The 18,435-nt window shown below is 44.0% G+C and overlaps 1 protein-coding gene across 10 annotated transcripts in view; it reads left to right on the forward strand.

The window, feature by feature from the left end:
* slc4a11 (solute carrier family 4 member 11) overlaps positions 1–18,435 on the forward strand; it is a 212,498-nt gene that overhangs the window by 69,096 nt on the left and 124,967 nt on the right. For 7 of the 10 annotated variants that reach the window (XM_048532852.2, XM_048532842.2, XM_059651624.1 and 4 more), the window contains one exon: positions 11,271–11,315. Coding sequence is in view for 1 of the 10 variants with exons in the window: in XM_048532833.2 (XP_048388790.2) it covers positions 11,271–11,315 (45 nt within the window). In the remaining 9 variants the exon portion in view is untranslated. Of the gene's footprint in view, positions 1–1,499; positions 1,533–10,346; positions 10,465–11,062; positions 11,123–11,270; positions 11,316–18,435 lie in introns of those variants that run through there. The other 3 variants (XM_048532905.2, XM_048532870.2, XM_048532860.2) reach the window with 3 other exon arrangements.

An 18,435-nucleotide genomic window follows, 5' to 3' on the forward strand; every position in this document is an offset into this window, starting at 1 on the left:
TCCAGACCCACAGCAATGTGCTTGACTCTTACCTGCCCTCTGGGCAATAAATGCTGGCCTTGTCAGTGATGCCTTCATCCTGTGAATGAATTCAAAGAAAAACTTGAGAGAATTTGTCCCTCCTCAATAATGTTTTCTGTTTGCTTCCCCATATAGCATTTGAAATAATGTGTTTTATCCCTCAGGGTCTAGTCTTGTCTTTTGAAGAAATTTCTGCCACTAGCTGTCCATCCTAAGATGGATTTGCCAGTCTGGGCATTCTTTTTAATATAATTTACCATTGACCTTCTGACTTCACCCTTTCTCTTTCCTTGAATGGCCTTGAGCTGTCCTCTTAAATTTAAAGTTTTTAAGAGGTTTCGGAAATTTGAAAAATAAGAAGAATCACCTTTTTGAGAGCATAGTATCCACTATTCCTAAAGCTTCGATGTTGTTTTTTGTGTCTTGGTCAGGGCTGAGCATGTTACTGAAGTTTTTTTCGGCTTTAAGCTATGGAATTTTTCTTTGACCACGTTCTACCCAACCTCCACGGCTTCTCAGTTTTATCTATATGTTGCCCTCTTTAACATGCTGTTTAAAACCTTCCTTTATGATTGAACACTTGGTCACCTGTTCTATTATCTCCTCTTAAAAACCCAGGGAGGTGTTTGGGTGATTTTTTTCAGTAAAAATTGTTAAATACATTCTATTAATGCTAATTGTATCAGTGTAAATTAATCAAGGCACTGTTTGGGATTATATTTGACATCTGCTCTGCATTGACTTGACATATTATGTGTCACTTTTCTCTGTTTCCACACCATCTGTGTATCATGTTTCATTTGCTCACCGTGATTGACGCCTGTTCCTTAACTAAATTCTTATCTTTTTCTCAAATTTCTCAGTTTCTTTTCCTCCCCCGTACTCCTACGAAGTCTCTTTTATCCTGCCACCTTCCCTGGTTATCCATAAACACTGTGCGCATAAGCATTCCTTTTCTAATTGTTCACTGCTCTAATCTAAATAAGTAAGAGTGAGGACAAGGAATGGAGCGGGTGGGGGGGGTGGTGTAGAGAATGTCAAATGGCCTCCTATTAAAACATGCATTTTCTTTACTTGAGACTCAGCATGTCGTACGCACAAATCTCATTGTCCCCTAATAGCACTTATCACAGTTTGATTTTATAATTTTAGTGGCAGGCACCTTTTTCTTTTCTTTTGAAAGAAATGTCATTGCAAGTAGACTTTCTTTTATTTTTAAAATTGTTTGGCTGAATTCCAGTGTGGGGTTCCCCTGTGTGCCCAGAGAAAGCTTGTTCCTGACATTGCATTCAAGGTTGAGCTCATTTTGCCCGTGAATATTTCCATGGAACATTTCCGCAGCTGCGTGTGAGGTGCTTTTTTCTGTTTTGGAGCTCCCTTGCTGCCACACGTGGGTGCTGACCTCTGTCATCCTTCGGCCACAGTTGGTGAAAGGCTTGCTAATTGCTTGGCGATCGCTTCAGTCAACTGCGACAGTCTAAGCTAGCGTCGGGAGCAAGCCTTACTGCAGTGTGAGGGCACAGTAACAGAATTCATCTCTCCAAAGGGAAAAGACTTGCTGAATTTTTTTTTATTTTTAAGTGGGTACAATCTGTTTTGGAGAGATTCCTGGTGTAGTTTTAAGAGTTTAAATTTGCATGCCTGATAGGAGTTTTGAATAACTTTTGTGCGACAGTTGTATTGAACATTGTCAGTTTGTATTTTTTTGTGTTATAAACACACACACAGGAATTGGATGTCCATTTTCATGCTTTGAAACTTTGTTTTTGTTATTCAGTTTTCTGCCTTGCGTGTCATTGTGATAAGCCTTTCTCCATTTAGAATTATTTTGTCTCTGCCCCATAGCTATACTTTCTATTGTTTACTTTAGATCTGCACTGTGTCTCTTTTCAGTCCTTCCCCACCACCACCCCTGCTACCCAGCCAAATCAGTTTTTCTGTATTGGCCTAGAACCACAAGTATCAACAAGATAAGAGGCTGTAAAATCTGTTCTTTTATCTCCCAACAAAAGCACACTGCTTACTCCCCATGACTTGAGAAATATCAGAATGTTTGAGATGCCTTGAAATAAATCTAACCTGAAGTCAGTGTTTTCATCCGCATCATTCACCAGGGACTATGTCTCCTTCTGCTTGGGAAGAAACAGGTAATATATTAACATTGCTGAAAACCAGTTCTCAAAACAACCTGCTTGGAGATAGTGACAAATGTCTTGGGTAGGAGGGACTTGGAAACCAGACCCTCTGGCCCAGAGATAGGGACATCGTAAAGGCACCTAGCAGTGTGGTGATAATAGTCAAGCTCATTTGAGTCTAGGATAGACAGTGGTTTAGCAGTTAATTTAACCACTTCCTCTTAGATACCAAAATTTGATTTATCTTGGTAGTTGCTTGTAAGTCGATGATGCCAGAAGCTACCTGCAATTAAAAGTGGTGCTGACGTGTACAAATGTGTCCACAATATTGAAAGTCTTGTCCACACATCTCACTTCATGGTCCCATTTGGTGGATTTTGCTCCAAGTAGTAAACCCTGAACTGAAAAGGTGGATTAGTGTGCAAACTAAACGGCCAGCTGATCACTGGTGGTACGCTGGCTCTTTAACTACTTCTAAAGATTTTAGAAACCACCACTGCCAAAGGCAAGTGAAAACACGCTGAACTACACCTTCATTTGTGATCTAACTTGGATAAAGGAGCTTAGAGGCTGCAAGACCCACGTGATGTCCTGATGTACAGCAAAGGCTGAGCTGTACTGTGTGGAGGCAAACATGACCTCCCTCATCGAACCATACAATCTTACAGTAACCCTTCACTTCAGTCCAACTGGTCTCTGAATAGTGCCAGACTGTTTTTTGACCTGCCCAGAGATAAGTGGGACTTTTCTGACCAGATGGTTCCTGATACGAACTTGGTGACAAATTAATAACAATATATTTAAAAAAAAATTTTGCTAGTGGCTGTGATTTAATTTAAGATGATTGCGACAGGAGATGATGGCATATTGATAATGTCGCTAGTAATTTAGAATCCCAGGTTAATGTGTTGGGGTCATGAGTTCAAATCCCACCATGGATAACAGTGTGGACCTGAAAGAATGCAACAGGCCAGGCAGCAGCAGAGGAGCAGGAAAGCTGACATTTCAGGTCGGGTTCTGAAGAAGGGTTACAACCCGAAACATCAGCTTTCCTGCTCCTCTGATACTGCTTGGCCTGCTGTGTTCATCTAGCTCCTCACTGTGTTATCTCTGACTCTGGCATCGGCAGTTCCTACCATCTCTTGGTGGATGGTGACACTTTTTCTTTGAATTTTAAAAACACCCCATCTGGTTCACTAATGTGCTTTTAGGGAAATAAACTACCATCTTCATCTGATCTGGCCACATGTGACTCCAGACACACAGCAGTTGCCCTCCTGGGCAGTTGACAGTGGGAGAATGATAGAGCAGACTCGATGGGCTGAATGGCCTAATTTCTGCTCCTGTGTCTTTATGGATGGGCAAGAAAGGGTAGCCTAGCTGGCAGCCTTTTTGAGCAAATAGTTTTTTTTTAAAATAACGAGTCCTGTACTTCCAAAACAATTCCTCTCATTTAACCTACAAAAGGCTTGGCCTTTTCCTCTGAACTTGGTTTTCATGCACCAGTGCCTGTTAACTGTGACTGTTCTCTGTGAATTACAGTTTCTTGTGAATGAGCCTGGACAGTGATCAGAGTTTGTGAGGTGGTATTTTGGACTAGTGGTTGTAATTCTGAGCGTTTTAAGGTAGATCGTCAAGTAAAAGTGTTAAATTGGGGGATGGCTAATTACAACACCATTACGCAGAGACTGGAGAAACTAGATTGGGGCAGCTATCCACATCTGACACATGGGAGACTTTTTTTGGGGGGGGAAAAAAAGCCAATTGATCAAAGTTCAGGATCAGCATCTTCCTATAAAGATTTTTTGGATGGATAAGAGATTGAAAATTTTAGTCAGAGAAAAAGGAAGCATTTGTAAGGTTTAAGAAATGGAAACCCAGACAAGGCTCTCTTGTAATACAAAGCAAGCAGGAAAGGACTTAAACAAGGAATTAGGTGGGTTAAAAGGGGCCCTGGAATAGCCTTGGCAAGTAGGATTAAGGAGAATTCCAAGGCATTTTGTATGTATATCATGAGTAAGTGGGTAACTAGGGAAATGGCAAGATAATAAAATGTGAAGCTGGATGAACACAGGTAGGCCAAGCAGCATCTCAGGAGCGCACAAGCTGACGTTTCGGGCCTAGACCCTTCATCAGAGAGGGGGATGGGGAGAGGGAACTGGAATAAATAGGGAGAGGGGGAGGCGGACCGAAGATGGAGAGTAAAGATAGGTGGAGAGAGTGTAGGTGGGGAGGTAGGGAGGGGATAGGTCAGTCCAGGGAAGACGGACAGGTCAAGGAGGTGGGATGAGGTTAGTAGGTAGCTGGGGGTGCGGCTTGGGGTGGGAGGAAGGGATGGGTGAGAGGAAGAACCGGTTAGGGAGGCAGAGACAGGTTGGACTGGTTTTGGGATGCAGTGGGTGGAGGGGAAGAGCTGGGCTGGTTGTGTGGTGCAGTGGGGGGAGGGGACGAACTGGGCTGGTTTAGGGATGCAGTAGGAGAAGGGGAGATTTTGAAACTGGTGAAGTCCACATTGATACCATATGGCTGCAGGGTTCCCAGGTGGAATATGAGTTGCTGTTCCTGCAACCTTCGGGTGGCATCATTGTGGCACTGCAGGAGGCCCATGATGGACATGTCATCTAGAGAATGGGAGGGGGAGTGGAAATGGTTTGCGACTGGGAGGTGCAGTTGTTTGTTGCAGACTGAGCGGAGGTGTTCTGCAAAGCGGTCCCCAAGCCTCCGCTTGGTTTCCCCAATGTAGAGGAAGCCGCACCAGGTACAGTGGATGCAGTATACCACATTGGCAGATGTGCAGGTGAACCTCTGCTTAATGTGGAATGTCATCTTGGGGCCTGGGATGGGGGTGTGGGGACAAGTGTAGCATTTCCTGCGGTTGCAGGGGAAGGTGCCGGGTGTGGTGGGGTTGGAGGGCAGTGTGGAGCGAACAAGGGAGTCACGGAGAGAGTGGTCTCTCCGGAAAGCTGACAGGGGAGGGGATGGAAAAATGTCTTGGGTGGTGGGGTCGGATTGTAAATGGCGGAAGTGTCGGAGGATAATGTGTTGTATCCGGAGGTTGGTAGGGTGGTGTGTGAGAACGAGGGGGATCCTCTTGGGGCGGTTGTGGCGGGGGTGGGGTGTGAGGGATGTGTTGCGGGAAATACGGGAGACGCGGTCAAGGGCGTTCTCGATCACTGTGGGGGGAAAGTTGCGGTCCTTGAAGAACTTGGACATCTGGGATGTGCGGGAGTGGAATGTCTTATCGTGGGAGCAGATGCAGCGGAGGCGGAGGGATGGAATTTTTGCAGGAGGTTGGGTGGGAGGAGGTGTATTCCAGGTAGCTGTGGGAGTCGGTGGGCTTGAAATGGACATCAGTTACAAGCTGGTTGCCTGAGATGGAGTCTGAGAGGTCCAGGAAGGTGAGGGATGTGCTGGAGATGGCCCAGGTGAACTGAAGGTTGGGGTGGAAGGTGTTGGTGAAGTGGATGAACTGTTCGAGCTCCTCTGGGGAGCAAGAGGCGGCGCCTATACAGTCATCAATGTACCGGAGGAAGAGGTGGGGTTTGGGGCCTGTCGGCACTAGGGAAATGGCGGCAGGTTTGCCCAAGGGCAGGGGTGGGAACTAATGTGGAGCCAGAAGAAGTGGTGAGGTCTGCTCTTAATGAGTAAATTGTAATCACATTCTTTCTGTTGATGAATGTCAATGGTAAGATTTATGGCGTCTTGAAAAACCTTTTAAGGCAGAGAAGTCCCCGTGGCCTGATGGTGTCCATTCCATGGGCTGAAAGGGGCCAGTTTGGAGATTACTGGGTCTTGTAGCTTGCAGGAAACATGTATGAACTGCTTGTAAAAGCATCTATAGGAATGTAAAGAAAGATTTGAAGACACGTAGGTCACTTCACAGTCATATACAGGATAAGTTTTTGTATAACGGTAAAGATGGCATTATGAAAGAGAGCAGACCAATTAAATACGTACTTTAGTTCTGAATCTACAAAGGAGGGGACACCCAACTTCCCAAAAAAATGTTTGGGAATATGGGGTTTAGCGCAAGGGAGGAACTCCAGGAAATCAACCGGGAGGAAATAATGTTTTGGGAAATTAGGATTCAAGGCCAATTAAATTCCCAGGTTCCAAAAATCTATAACCCAGAGTACTTAGCAAGTAGCCCTACAAAAGTGGATGCATTGGTGGTTGTCTTTCAAGATTCTGTAGACTTTGGAAAAGTTCCTATGGATTGGAGTGTAACTAATGTAACGCCATCATAATTTTTTGGTCCCTTTTTTTTTTCAAAAAAAAAGGACCAGTTTAGCCTGTTGTGGTTGTAGGGAAAACGCTGGAGTCCATTATAAAAGATTTGTTAGCAGAGCACTTTGAAAACAGTGACAGGATTAGACCGATTTCAGCATTCTCTTATGAAAGAGAAATCATGCTTGTCAAATCTACTGAGATTTTTCTACAGAGTTGATAAGGGGGAACCCAGAGGAAATGACAAGAGAAATTGCTGGAGAAACTCAGCAGGTCTAGCAGCGTTTGTGGGGAGAAAGCAAAGTTAACGTTTCAGGACCCTTCAGTTCTGAAGAAGGGTCACAGAACCTGAAACAGTAATTGATTTCCCTCCACAGATGCATCAGAACGGCTGAGTTTAACCAGCAATTTCTAGATAGAGAACTGGTTGGCAGACAGGCAGTTAAGAGCAGGAACAGGGATTTTAACTGACTGCCAGGCAGTGATTAGTGGGATCAGTGTTTGGGTACAGCTGTACAATATAAATGTTTTGAATGTTGACAATGCCTCCAATCACTTTGAAAGTAGACAGAGGTTGGAACAAGACATAACTTGGGCGTGTCCTTGAGAAAAGAATTTCTGAAGAAGGGTCTAGACCTGAAACATCAGCTTTCCTGCTTCTCCGATGCTGCTTGGCCTGCTGTGTTCATCCAGCTCTACACCTTATTTCAGATTCTCCAGCATCAGCAGTTCTTACTATCTCTAGCAATTGTACATATTGTTGAGTTGTAGTTAGACTGGAGCAGCTTGGCTCAGGGCAGGGCTAATTCTGGAGCATAAGTCTTCAGTACCAATGCCAAAATGTTGTCAGGGGCCCATAGCCCTGGGAGTACCCAGCGCTTGTTTCTTGATATCATGTGAAGGGAATAATTGTTTGAAAGCACAGCTATTCAGTACTTATATATATCTCTTTTTGAGAACAGAGCTACTAATTATCAAAATTTTATTCCAGTGGTTTTTTAATTTGAAAGACTTTGTTCTGGTCCAGAATTATGAGATGACTGTCCTCATCTGGATTTTTTTGTGATTTTTGACTTTCAGTATGGGGTCTGGAGTTATATATAGACCAGACCAGGAAAGGATGGCAGATTTCTGTTCCTGAAGGGCATTAGTGAACAAGTTGGGTTTTTCCTGACCTCTGTCAATCATTTCATGGTCATCATTAAACCCTTAACTCATGTTTTCTGTTTTAAATTTAAACTTTGCCATCTGGTGGGATTCAACGTTGGGTCCCCTCAATATTGCCTGGATCTCTAGACTAATAGCCTAGTAATAATTGCACTAGACCAATGCCTCCTCTGTGAAATGGACCCTTCTGAGGGCACCTCCAGTGCTGTGTGCGATTTGGGAGTGTACTGCCTCTTGCTCACTGTTCTCCAGCCCACTTCTGGACCTCTGTTATTCCTGGCCACATCCCGAGTGATTTCTTTTATCGGGATCTGTATAGCCCCTTACTGGCTATTTCTGCCTCCTGTGGCCCCTTCATGGTGCTGTCAGGTGGGATCTCCTCGGGTTGGTAGCTACCTGGGACTTTTTTTATTTTCTATCGTCCACCCCCGCCCCCAGCAGGTTATGGTTGAGCTTGCTGGCTTTTGCCACATTCCACACCACCCCCCCCCCCCCCCCCAACCTTGACCCCCTCAGTGTTGTTCACCAACCCAGTGGGGAGGGGATTTGATGAATCCCTCCCTTGAGTCCAGGTTGGGATGCCATTGAGTTGTAGCATGATCTGGGCTGGCCACTGTTTTGAGTGGGCAGCCCTGGGGCCTTGTGATTGGGGAGGTAGGGGGTGGGTACACAGGTGAAGACCCCGGGCAATGCCACGGGGTGTCGGGGATAGGCTGGAACTTTCCATCTGGAACATTGGTGACTGAGGGGTAATCTTGATAGAGGTTCACAAAATCATGAGAGGCATAGATACAGTGACAAGCCAAGGCCTTCTCCCCAGGTTAGCGGAGTCCAAAAGTAGAGAGCATAGGTTTAAGGTGAGAGGGGAAAGTTTGAGATATGAGGGCAACGTTTTCAGAGTGGTGTGCATTTTTGGAATGTGCTGCCAGGGGAAGTGGTAGAGGCTGGTACAATTAGAACAATTCAAGGCATTTGGACAGGTTCATGGATAAGAAAGATAATAGTCCCATTTGCCTGCATGTTGTCTATATCCTATGTCAGTTTTGGAATCCTGGACAAAGTGGACCAGGATGCTGCATGACCCAGACTGCTGGCCAGGAGTGTCCTCCAGTCTGACAGAAGGAGCAATCACACCAAAATGATGCTAAAGGACTGCAACAAGCTACATTAAAAATTAGCCTCATGATGGGTAACCAGTCTGAAAATTTCAGTAATACCAAAGTGGAATGATGTGAAAAAGGGCAACAATAAATGTAATTACATCAGGATTTTGTCTTTTTTACAAACTATACTTTTCACAGTGGGCACCTGTCAGTGATTGTGACCCATAGAATTTGTGCAGTGAGTATCGAGTCTAATTGTTCATGAATGTTGCTGAGAGTTCCACTCCACTTTTGAGAATGATAAAACCTTTTCAAAAAAATGAATTTTAACTTCAAATGGCTTAGGTGAAAGGACGATGCACAAAGGTTTTTACATTCTAAAGCTTAGTAACACACAAACTAAAGGCACCCTGGCCTAAACACTTTAAAAGTGATGTTATGCTTTAAAACACGAAAAATGATTCTGAAATATCCTTAACTGTGTCCCCAAATGCACCATTAGCAGAAACAATCAGCAGAATTCAGTGTCATCTGGTCCTGTTCTTTTCTGTTTTCTTAGCTCTAATAAGAAAATGGAATCTTTGTAAATGCCTCTCATTTGTAACCAGAGGCATAATCATGAGCGTATGAAGTTCTGCAAGAAATTATTTAGGTACCAGAATGTGAGGAAGGCAGTGTGTTGTAATATAATCAAGGTTTGTTTTCTCATATGGATCACTCAACCTTTTTAGAGGCTGCTTATGTGGTTTATGCCATATAAAGGCAGTGATTTGGTTGTTACCATTTGGGAGCTAAATGCCAGTCTCCCTGTTTTTTTAATTTACTTGATGCTTGGTGAATGGGGAAACTGTACGAAGATATTTGTTGGTATACTGCTCGGCCTCGTAGTGAGGTCAGTGTTAATTACCTAATGATTCAGAGATAGTAGGAACTGCAGATGCTGGAGAACCTGAGATGACAAGATGAGTAGAGCTGGATGAACACAACTGGCCAGGTAGCAGGAAGGCGGATGTTTTGGGCCTTGACTCTGATGGATCTAGGCCCGAAACATCAGCCATCCTGCTCCCGTGATGCTGCTTGGCCTGCTGTGTTCATCCAGCTCTAAACTTTGTTATCTCTTAATTACCTCATGGCTTTTTTTTGAGGGAGATGGGAATGTCTTTTCTGTAACCAGTGCTGTCCCATATGGTGCAGGTACATCCACTGCTTTTTCTGTCTTTTTTAAAAAATGTAACTGAACAGCTTATTGGGCCATTTCAACTGGGTGCCAGCCTCCCTAGACCATAAGGTTATAAGAGCAGAATTAGGCCATTTGGCCCATCAGGTCTGCACTACCATTCGATCGTCGGTGATACATTTCTCAAACCCAGTCTCCTGCCTTCTATCTGTTGTGGGTATAAAAAATTTTGGATTTTCTACCTTGATACTGAAATGAATGGATTTTTCTTAATCTTTGATTCTATCCTTTCCTTTCTTTCCTCATTTATTGTTTTTTTTTAAAAAAATTGCTCTAGCTGGCAGAGTGAGATTTGAATGTGTCTTTCTCTAGCATTCCAGTTATTGTGGGATTTTCTTATGAGCAAAATTTGAAGTACGTGGGATTTCCTGTATGGGATGTGAGTGTTGTTGGCTGTACTAACATTTATTGCGCTGTGTTCATTTGGGAATTTGGCAGAATGAGAGGAGACTTTATTGAAACCATGAAAGATTCTTGAGAGCTTTGCAGGATAGCTGTGAGGTTGCTTCTTGTGGGAGAGTCCAGGACCAGACGGTATCATCTAAGAAATGGATTCCACCTATTTAGAACTGAGGTGAGGAGCAATTTCCTGGAGGGTAGTCATCTGTAGAATTCTTTACTGCAGAGGGCTTTAGAATCTGGTGGTGAAATAGGCAGATTTTTAGTCAGTGAGAGAATCAAGAATTAGAGGAAAAATATAAGAAATTGGAGTTGAGGGTTACTAAATCAGCTGTGATCCTGTGGAATTATGGAGCAGATTTGGTGTGTCAAATGGCCTAAATTTAATTTGTTCACAGGATGTGGGCGTAGCTGGTAGGGCCAACACTTTATTGTCTAGAATGCAGCAAAGAGTCCACCACATTATCGTGGATCTGTAGTCACACATTGAGCCAGACTGGGTAAGGATGGCAGCTTCCATCCCGAAAGGACACTGGTGAACTCGATGGGGGTTTTCTGATTTTTAAGGCTTCGTAGTTGTCCTTGGACTCTTTAATTCCAGATTTTGTTTAAAATTTATTTTCACATTTCACCATCTGCCATGGCAGGATTTGAACTTGGGTCTCCAGTTCTGTTTCTACGTCGTAACGGGTTTGTGGCTGTTTAGGCAGGGCCTCTGGATTACTGGTTCAGGAAATTTAAAGATGGGAAGGGCGTAGCTACAGAAGAATTTAAACATGATCAGAATGTTTAGACTTTCTGTCTCCTTGTGCTCTGACAACTTCAACACACTGGTAAGAGGGAATTGATCTGGTTAACAAAAGTTATGATCAAAGTTGGTTGAGAGGTGGATGGTCATGGAAAAAAGAAATGTAATTCTTACACGTAATTTGGACTTTAGTTTACTGTCCAATCCTACTCTCGTTTTTATTTTTAATCTAGATACCCCAAGCTCAACAGTGAACGGATACTACTTCCAGGAAAGTGGTGAGTGGTTTAAATGATGTACGTGATTAACCATTGCAGAATGTAAAAAATTTATTGGACATGATTTCAATATGTTTTCAGATACAAAGACCATGCCTAATCTTAACTTAAAATATTTAACTCGCCAGATGATGGATGTCAGAGTGTGAGCTTTTTGTTTTGCAGTGTTGGTTTGTTTGTTCTTTGAAATGGCTTAGGCGTTGCAACCTCGTGGAGGAATGTATTTTTTTTTCAATGAGTTAATAACTTGCAATGTTTCTGAGAGTGATGTTCACTCACATTTCAGACACTAGACTTCAAAGATACTTCATCTTGCGTGAAAGACTTTACAAGATCTCTTTGAATGACGTGCGGTATTGACGGGAAGGGCAAAAACCGCTTCTAGACTTAGACTTTGGACACACAGATGTGAGAATAGAAGTTAATGATTTTTGATGTCTTTACTCAGTGTGAGGAAAAAGGTCACTTTTTGTCTCGAGTGGGTACAAGGTTACGTGTCTAGATCAGATACTAGATCATGCTTTTCCTTGATTTGTTAACTGGATGTGACCAATCGCTGGCAATGATAACATTTACTGATTTTGGAGGTTGCCTTCCAGAACTAGCACAAGAGCTTATCAGCTATGCTGTGAGGGAAGTATCGTCATAAGAATTATTTTTTTCTCATCCCCTGCAGGCAATGAATGTGAATTTTGAATAGTGCCTTCTTTCTATCCCTGTTCGTTTCATTTTGCTGCCATTCTCTTGCCAGTGTAGGGCAACGTGATTGGAAATTGGCGCACTGAGGACTTACTGAAGAACAAAATATCCACGAGGCCAATGTTGCAATACTACGATAATAAAATGTGAGGCTGGATGAACACAGCAGGCCAAGCAGCATCTCAGGAGCACTTGTGCTCCTGAGATGCTGCTTGGCCTGCTGTGTTCATCCAGCCTCACATTTTATTATCTTGGAATCTCCAGCATCTGCAGTTCCCATTATCTCTCTTGCAATACTACTTGCTGTTCTGGTCTCCCTGCTGTGGGGGAGAAATGTTGTGAAACTTGAAAGGGTTCAGAAAAGATTTACGTGGATGTTGCCAGCGTTGGAGGGCTTGAATTATGGGGAGAGGCTGAATAGGCTGGGTCTGTTCTCCCTGGAGCATTGGAGACCTGAGGGGTGACCTTTTTATAAAACCATGAGAGGCATAGATAGGGTGAATAAGCAAGGCCTCTTCTCCAGGGTATAGAGGGTGCAAAAAATTAGAGGGCATAGGTTTAAGGTAAGTGGGGAAAGATTTAAGTGACCTAAGGGACAACTTTTTCATGCAAGGGTTGGTGCATGTATGGAATGTGCTGCCAGAGGAAGTCATGAAGGCTGGGATAACTAAAACACTTAAAAGGATGAGTGCATGAATGCAAAGGGTTGAGAAGGATATGGGCCAAATGCTGGAAAATGGGACTAGAGTTGTTTAGGATATCTGGTTGGCATTGAATGGATCAAAGGGTCTGTTTCCATGCTGTACAGATCAGACTCTGACCCTATAACAAAATAGCAATTACTGGCGTAACTCAGCAGGTCTGACAGCATCTGCGGGGAGAAATTGGGGTTAATGTTTTGAGCCCAGTCTCCGGACGTCTGAAGTGTTATCGTACTTCTCATCAGGAAGGCTCGGATACTAACAATTCTGTCTGTCTGTCTCGAACCTCTGAGTGCCTGGTTATTACTGTCACCTGTACTGTGCTTTATAGGCAGACTGCAGCATATTCTGTGCATCAGGATAACAGAACTGAGTGCATGATACAGGTTACAACAGGGAATCAGAAAAGCTAATAGAATCCAAGATAATAATAAAAAGTGTGAAGCTGGATGAACACAGCAGGCCCAGCAGCAACTCAGCAGCACAAAAGCTGACATTTCGGGCCTAGACCCTTCATCTTTGGGGTAGGTGATGGCCTCGTGATATTATTGCTAGACTATTAATCCAGAAACCCAGCTAATGTTCTGAGGGCCCGGGTTCAAACATTACCATGTCAGATGGTGGAATTTGAATTCAATAATTTTCTTAAAAATGCAGATTGTTAGGGGGGAAAACCCATTTGGCTCACTAAAGTTCTTCAGGGAAGGTAACCTGCCATCCTTGCCTACATGTGACTCCAGACCCACAACAATGTGGTGGACTCCCAATTGACCTCTGTAAATGGCCTAGCAAGCCACTCACTTGTACCAGTTGCTACAAAATCTCAGATGAAATTGGATGGATCACCTGGCATCAACCTAGGCACCAGAATAGACAATGGCAGAGAAAGCCCTGTTGACCATGCAAAGCCTTCCTCAGGCTGGCACGGTGGCTCAGTGGTTAGCACTGCTCACAGCACCAGGGACAGTGGTATGGTTCCATCCTTGGGTGACTGTGGCGTTTGCGCATTCTCCCAGTGTCTGCGTGGGTCTCCTCCGGGTGCTCGTCCGTGGTAAAGAGGAGGTGGCTGGAACTGGCAAACTGGAAGCTTTGAAACCAGCGTGAGGTGTCAGATGAATCATGGATGGCTGTGGGTAGGGATTGGACCAGGGAGGAGAAGACTGAGTCAAGGTGGGAAGAGATGGGTTCTGTGGGGCATGAGCAGGCTGACACAATGGATCTGTCTGGACAGTCCTGTTTGTGGATTTTTTTCGCAGGAGGTAGAAGCGAGCTGGGCTGGGCTTGGAAGCAGAGTGGGTGGCGATCACCAGATGAAATGAAATCAGTTACTGTAGTAGGTAGAATGGCTGGCTTGTTGCATCATGGTGGGTTGTGGTCCAGGGGAAGGTAGGAGGTATCAGTCGGTGCTCAGCTTCTGCAAGGTAGAGGTCACAATGCCACACTATGACAGCACCACCCTTTATCGCCAGGCTTAATGATGAAGTCAGGATTAGACCTGAGTGCACAGAGTGGAATCGATGGGTATCAGTGGGCAAAATTTCTGGTGGTTGGAGTCATCTTTTGCTCCAGGACATCCCTGCAGGAGTTCCTCAGCATAGTGTCTTTGGCCCAACCATCTTCAGCTGCTTCATCAATGACCTTCCCTCCATCATAAGGACAGAAGTGGGGATGCTCAACAATGAGCACATTCGTGACTCCTCAGATACTGAAGCAGTCCGTGTTCAAATGCAACAAGTTCTGGACAATATTCAGGGTTGGGCTGACAAGTGGCAAGAGATGTTCATGTCACACAAATGCCAGGCTATGACCATCGCCAATAAGAGTTAATCTAACTATTGTCCCTTGACATTTGGTGTTACCATCACTGAGTTCCCCCACTATCTGCATTTTGTGGGTTACCATTCACCAGAAACTCAACTAGACTCTCCACGTAAACACTGGCTACAAGAACAGGCCAGAATCTAGGAATACTGCGGTGAGTAACTCCCCAAAGCCTGTCCACCATTCACATGGCACAACTGAGGAGTGTGATGGAATAGTCCCCACTTGCCTGGATGAGTGCAGCTCCAACAACACTCAAGAAGCTTGACACCATCCAGGACAAAGCAGCTCACTTGACAGGCTCAACGTTCACTCCTCCCACCACTGCTACTCAGTAGCAGCAGTGTGTACTATCTACAAAATGCACTGTAGAAATGCACCAAAGATCCCCAGACAGCACCTTCCACACCCACGACCACTTCCATCTAGAAGGACAAGGGCATCAGACATGGAACGCCACCACTGCCATGTTCTCCACCCCCCCCCCCCCCCCCCACCCACCCACAAGCCACTCACCATCCTGACTTGCAAATATAATACCGTTTTTATTTTTTCACTGCTGGGTTAAAATTGTGGAATTCCCTCCCTAATGGCATTGTGGGTTAACCCACCGCTGCTGGACAGCAGTGGTTCAAGATGGCACTCACCACCACCTTATCAAGCGCAACTAGGGATGGACAAGAATTGCTGGCATAGATGCATCCCACAAATTAATAACAAAAAACCAGGGATCTTGGAATCCCTACAGCATGGAAATAGGACCTTCGGCCCAACAAGTCCACACTGACCTTTTTATTTTTAATTTTCTTTTCCTTTTGGAGCCTCCCACCCAGACCCATTCCCCGATTAATGCACACTTTTTTAGATGGTGGGAGGAAACCCGTGCATGCAGATGTTGGGAGAATGTGCTGTGCAAACTCCACACAGTCTTCCAAGGCTGGAATCCAACCCGGGTCCCTGGTGCTGTGACGCAGCGGTGCTCACCGCTGAGCCACTGTGCCATTTTGAAAATAAGAGTTCATCCATTTAACAGTTTGGGTAACAATTCGATGGGCTGTTATAAGGGAAGCAATGGCCTGGCGATGGTATTGTTGGACCGTAGACCGAGGGACTGTGGGTTCAAATTCGGCAGCAGATAGTAAGAGTTTAATAAATCCATTGCTGATTGCTGGGGGGAGAAAAATCCATCTGCCTCTCTCATGCCCTTTAGGGAAGGAAACTGCTTTCCTTGCCTGGCCTACATGTGACTCCACGCTCGCAGCTATACGGTTGACTCTGAACTGTCCTCTGGGAAACTGGGGATGGGTAATAAATACTCACTCACCTAGGCAGCGATGCTCTCTTTCTGAGGGAAAGAATTAGGGGGACAAAAACCCACTTGAAGGAATGAGATTAGTGGTACACAAGACCTCTTGTTTTAATGTCTCAGTTCAGACACACTGGCTATATAGTGCCATATAGTCAACCACATTACACACTTGAACAATGTGGTGGGATTTGAAGCCAAGGTCTCCTGTGATTTAAGGGTTAGGATTATCCTAAATCAGTATAAATGATGTGAATAGTTTTAGTGAAATGATGCTCAGACTATATCAAATTCTTTATTTTAATAAGGTTACAAGTTACTGAGGCTTACAAATCTGAAGCCATAAATTCAAATCTCAGTAAGGTGTGATATTTTCCATGCTGGGAAGAGGAACTGCCCAATCAGACCAAGAAGAGTGTCCTGGTCAGCTGCTATCGTGTTAATTGCTCTTGGGGCAGTGGCTTGTCAGTGTTGCTGACCCCTCAATTGGGTCAAATTAGTCTCGTTTTCATTTTGCTGGATTTTTGAGCCTGTTTTGTGATGCTGGTTTAAATTCATTTCACTCTGCTTCTCCCCACCTGTAAGTGTTTATGTGGAATGTGCCAACAACTGCATTTGCTGCATGTGGTCTTGGCATCCTTGGGAAACACTTTACATACATTCTGTGAAGTGCATTACATTAAGTTGTTAGCTTGGAGCTTAAAAGTAGCTCCTGTCTTTCCATCTGAAGTGAATTCTTTGAAAGAAGTGATGAGACAAAAATGTTATGGCATCACGCTGGTGGGGAACATTTCTAGCTGGAAATCTTTTGTCGGTCTGTGGTCAGATACCATTTTTGAAAAATTGGAATGAAGTCCTTATCTAAAGTGACTATCTTTGTTCAATGAGTGCAAAATACTGCAGATGCCCGAAATCTGAAACAAACGCAGAAAATACTGAAGAAAGTCAGCAGGTCTGGCCCTTTCTGTGGAGATAGAAACAGTTAATGTTTCAAATCATCTGGGATGACACTTCAGAAAGACTTTGTCCATTTTTTTTGATTCCTTGTGCTTTTCAGAGGTGATACCAGTTTAGACCAGCCAAATACGAACATTAACATATAAAAAGGAGTGGGCTATCTGGCCCCTCTAGCCTGTTCTGCCATTCAGCAAGAACACAGTTTCTCTTTTTGTGGACTCTGCTCCACTTAACTGCCTACTCACCATGACCCTTAGATTGCTTTACTGTTCAAAAAGCAATCTATCTATTGCATTCAACGATGTAGCATCAACTACACCCTTGGGCAGGGAATTCTTTAAAAAATTCTCAACCTTTTGTGTGAAGAAATTACTCCTCAATTCTCCTAAATCTGCTCCACCAAATTGTTCAGGCTATGCCCCTAGTTCCAGGTTTTCTTGTCGCTGGAAACAACTTCCCTGCTTCTCTTATTCATTACCTCTTCATTCCAATGAGCATAGTCCCAAGCTACTCAAGGCAACTTTTTTTCAACTCCTGAATCAGCATAGTGAACCACCTCTGCACCCCCTCCAGGGCCAGTACATCCGTTCGAGAGTAAGGAGACCAAAACTATACATAGTTCGGTACAAATATTTGGGCAGACCTCAACACCTTTTTGGCATATTGACTTGGGACATTGAGCTACTTGGTGTGTTCTAGTTTGCCATGAATTCCTAGATAGATTGTTTTAAATGGGGTGGGGGGAGGAAGAAGACTTTGTCTCTCTCTCCTTCTCCCCCACCACCACCCCCCCCCCCCGCCCACCCGCGCCCCAAGGGTAAGTCCAATAACTGCCTCGGCATAGTGAAGAATGATGGAGAGTTGAGACAATTTAATGGCTGGATGGAGTCAATGAACTTATGTACTTAATCACTGAAGAGTCATTTACTATTTTGTGTGTTGACAATAACAAAAGACTATCAGCAAATATATGTAGGCTGAGTTCTGGAATACTCTTTGACTCAACTCGATTTGGTTATAATTATGCCAAATATGATTGAACAACTTTTTCTGCTTGAGACTTCGGGTCAGTGGAGACTCTAGTTTGCTGATTTTAACTAGGAGGTGATTGGAATATCAGCCAAAGAGCAGTATATCACCTTGAGGTGTTTTTGAGCTAGTTGTCGAGATCTGTTTTATTTGGTTCTCAACATAGCCGTAATCAATTGAAACTAAATGAAATCTTTTTTCAAATTAATCCAATTGACTGCATTCAAAGCACGATTATCGCAATTTGAGATTTTGCTGATCCCATTTTTAATCCAAGTGTCTCTTTAGTGGCGTGGATGAGGTTCTTTGTTTCCACTTTTCTGCTGAAGAAGAGCAGTGTTCTTTTTTCTGTCCCTGAATGTTAGTTGCAAAACTAAGATGAAAGAGCAGAAATAGGCCCATCGAGTCTACTCCGCCATTCAACAAGCTCTTAGCTGATCTGACTTCACTTTCCCACTTTTTTTTCTGTAACCCTGATTCCCTGTTTTCAAACAATTCCCCTTTTTAAAGACCCCATCACACTGCATGCAAACAATATTGAGTCTGCTGGGGACTGTACACGCTGATCAATTGATTTTTCTCAAATGCCTGCTTCTTGACTTGTGCC

Source organism: Stegostoma tigrinum, chromosome 1 (assembly GCF_030684315.1).
Source record: "Stegostoma tigrinum isolate sSteTig4 chromosome 1, sSteTig4.hap1, whole genome shotgun sequence".
Classification (NCBI taxonomy): domain Eukaryota; kingdom Metazoa; phylum Chordata; class Chondrichthyes; order Orectolobiformes; family Stegostomatidae; genus Stegostoma; species Stegostoma tigrinum.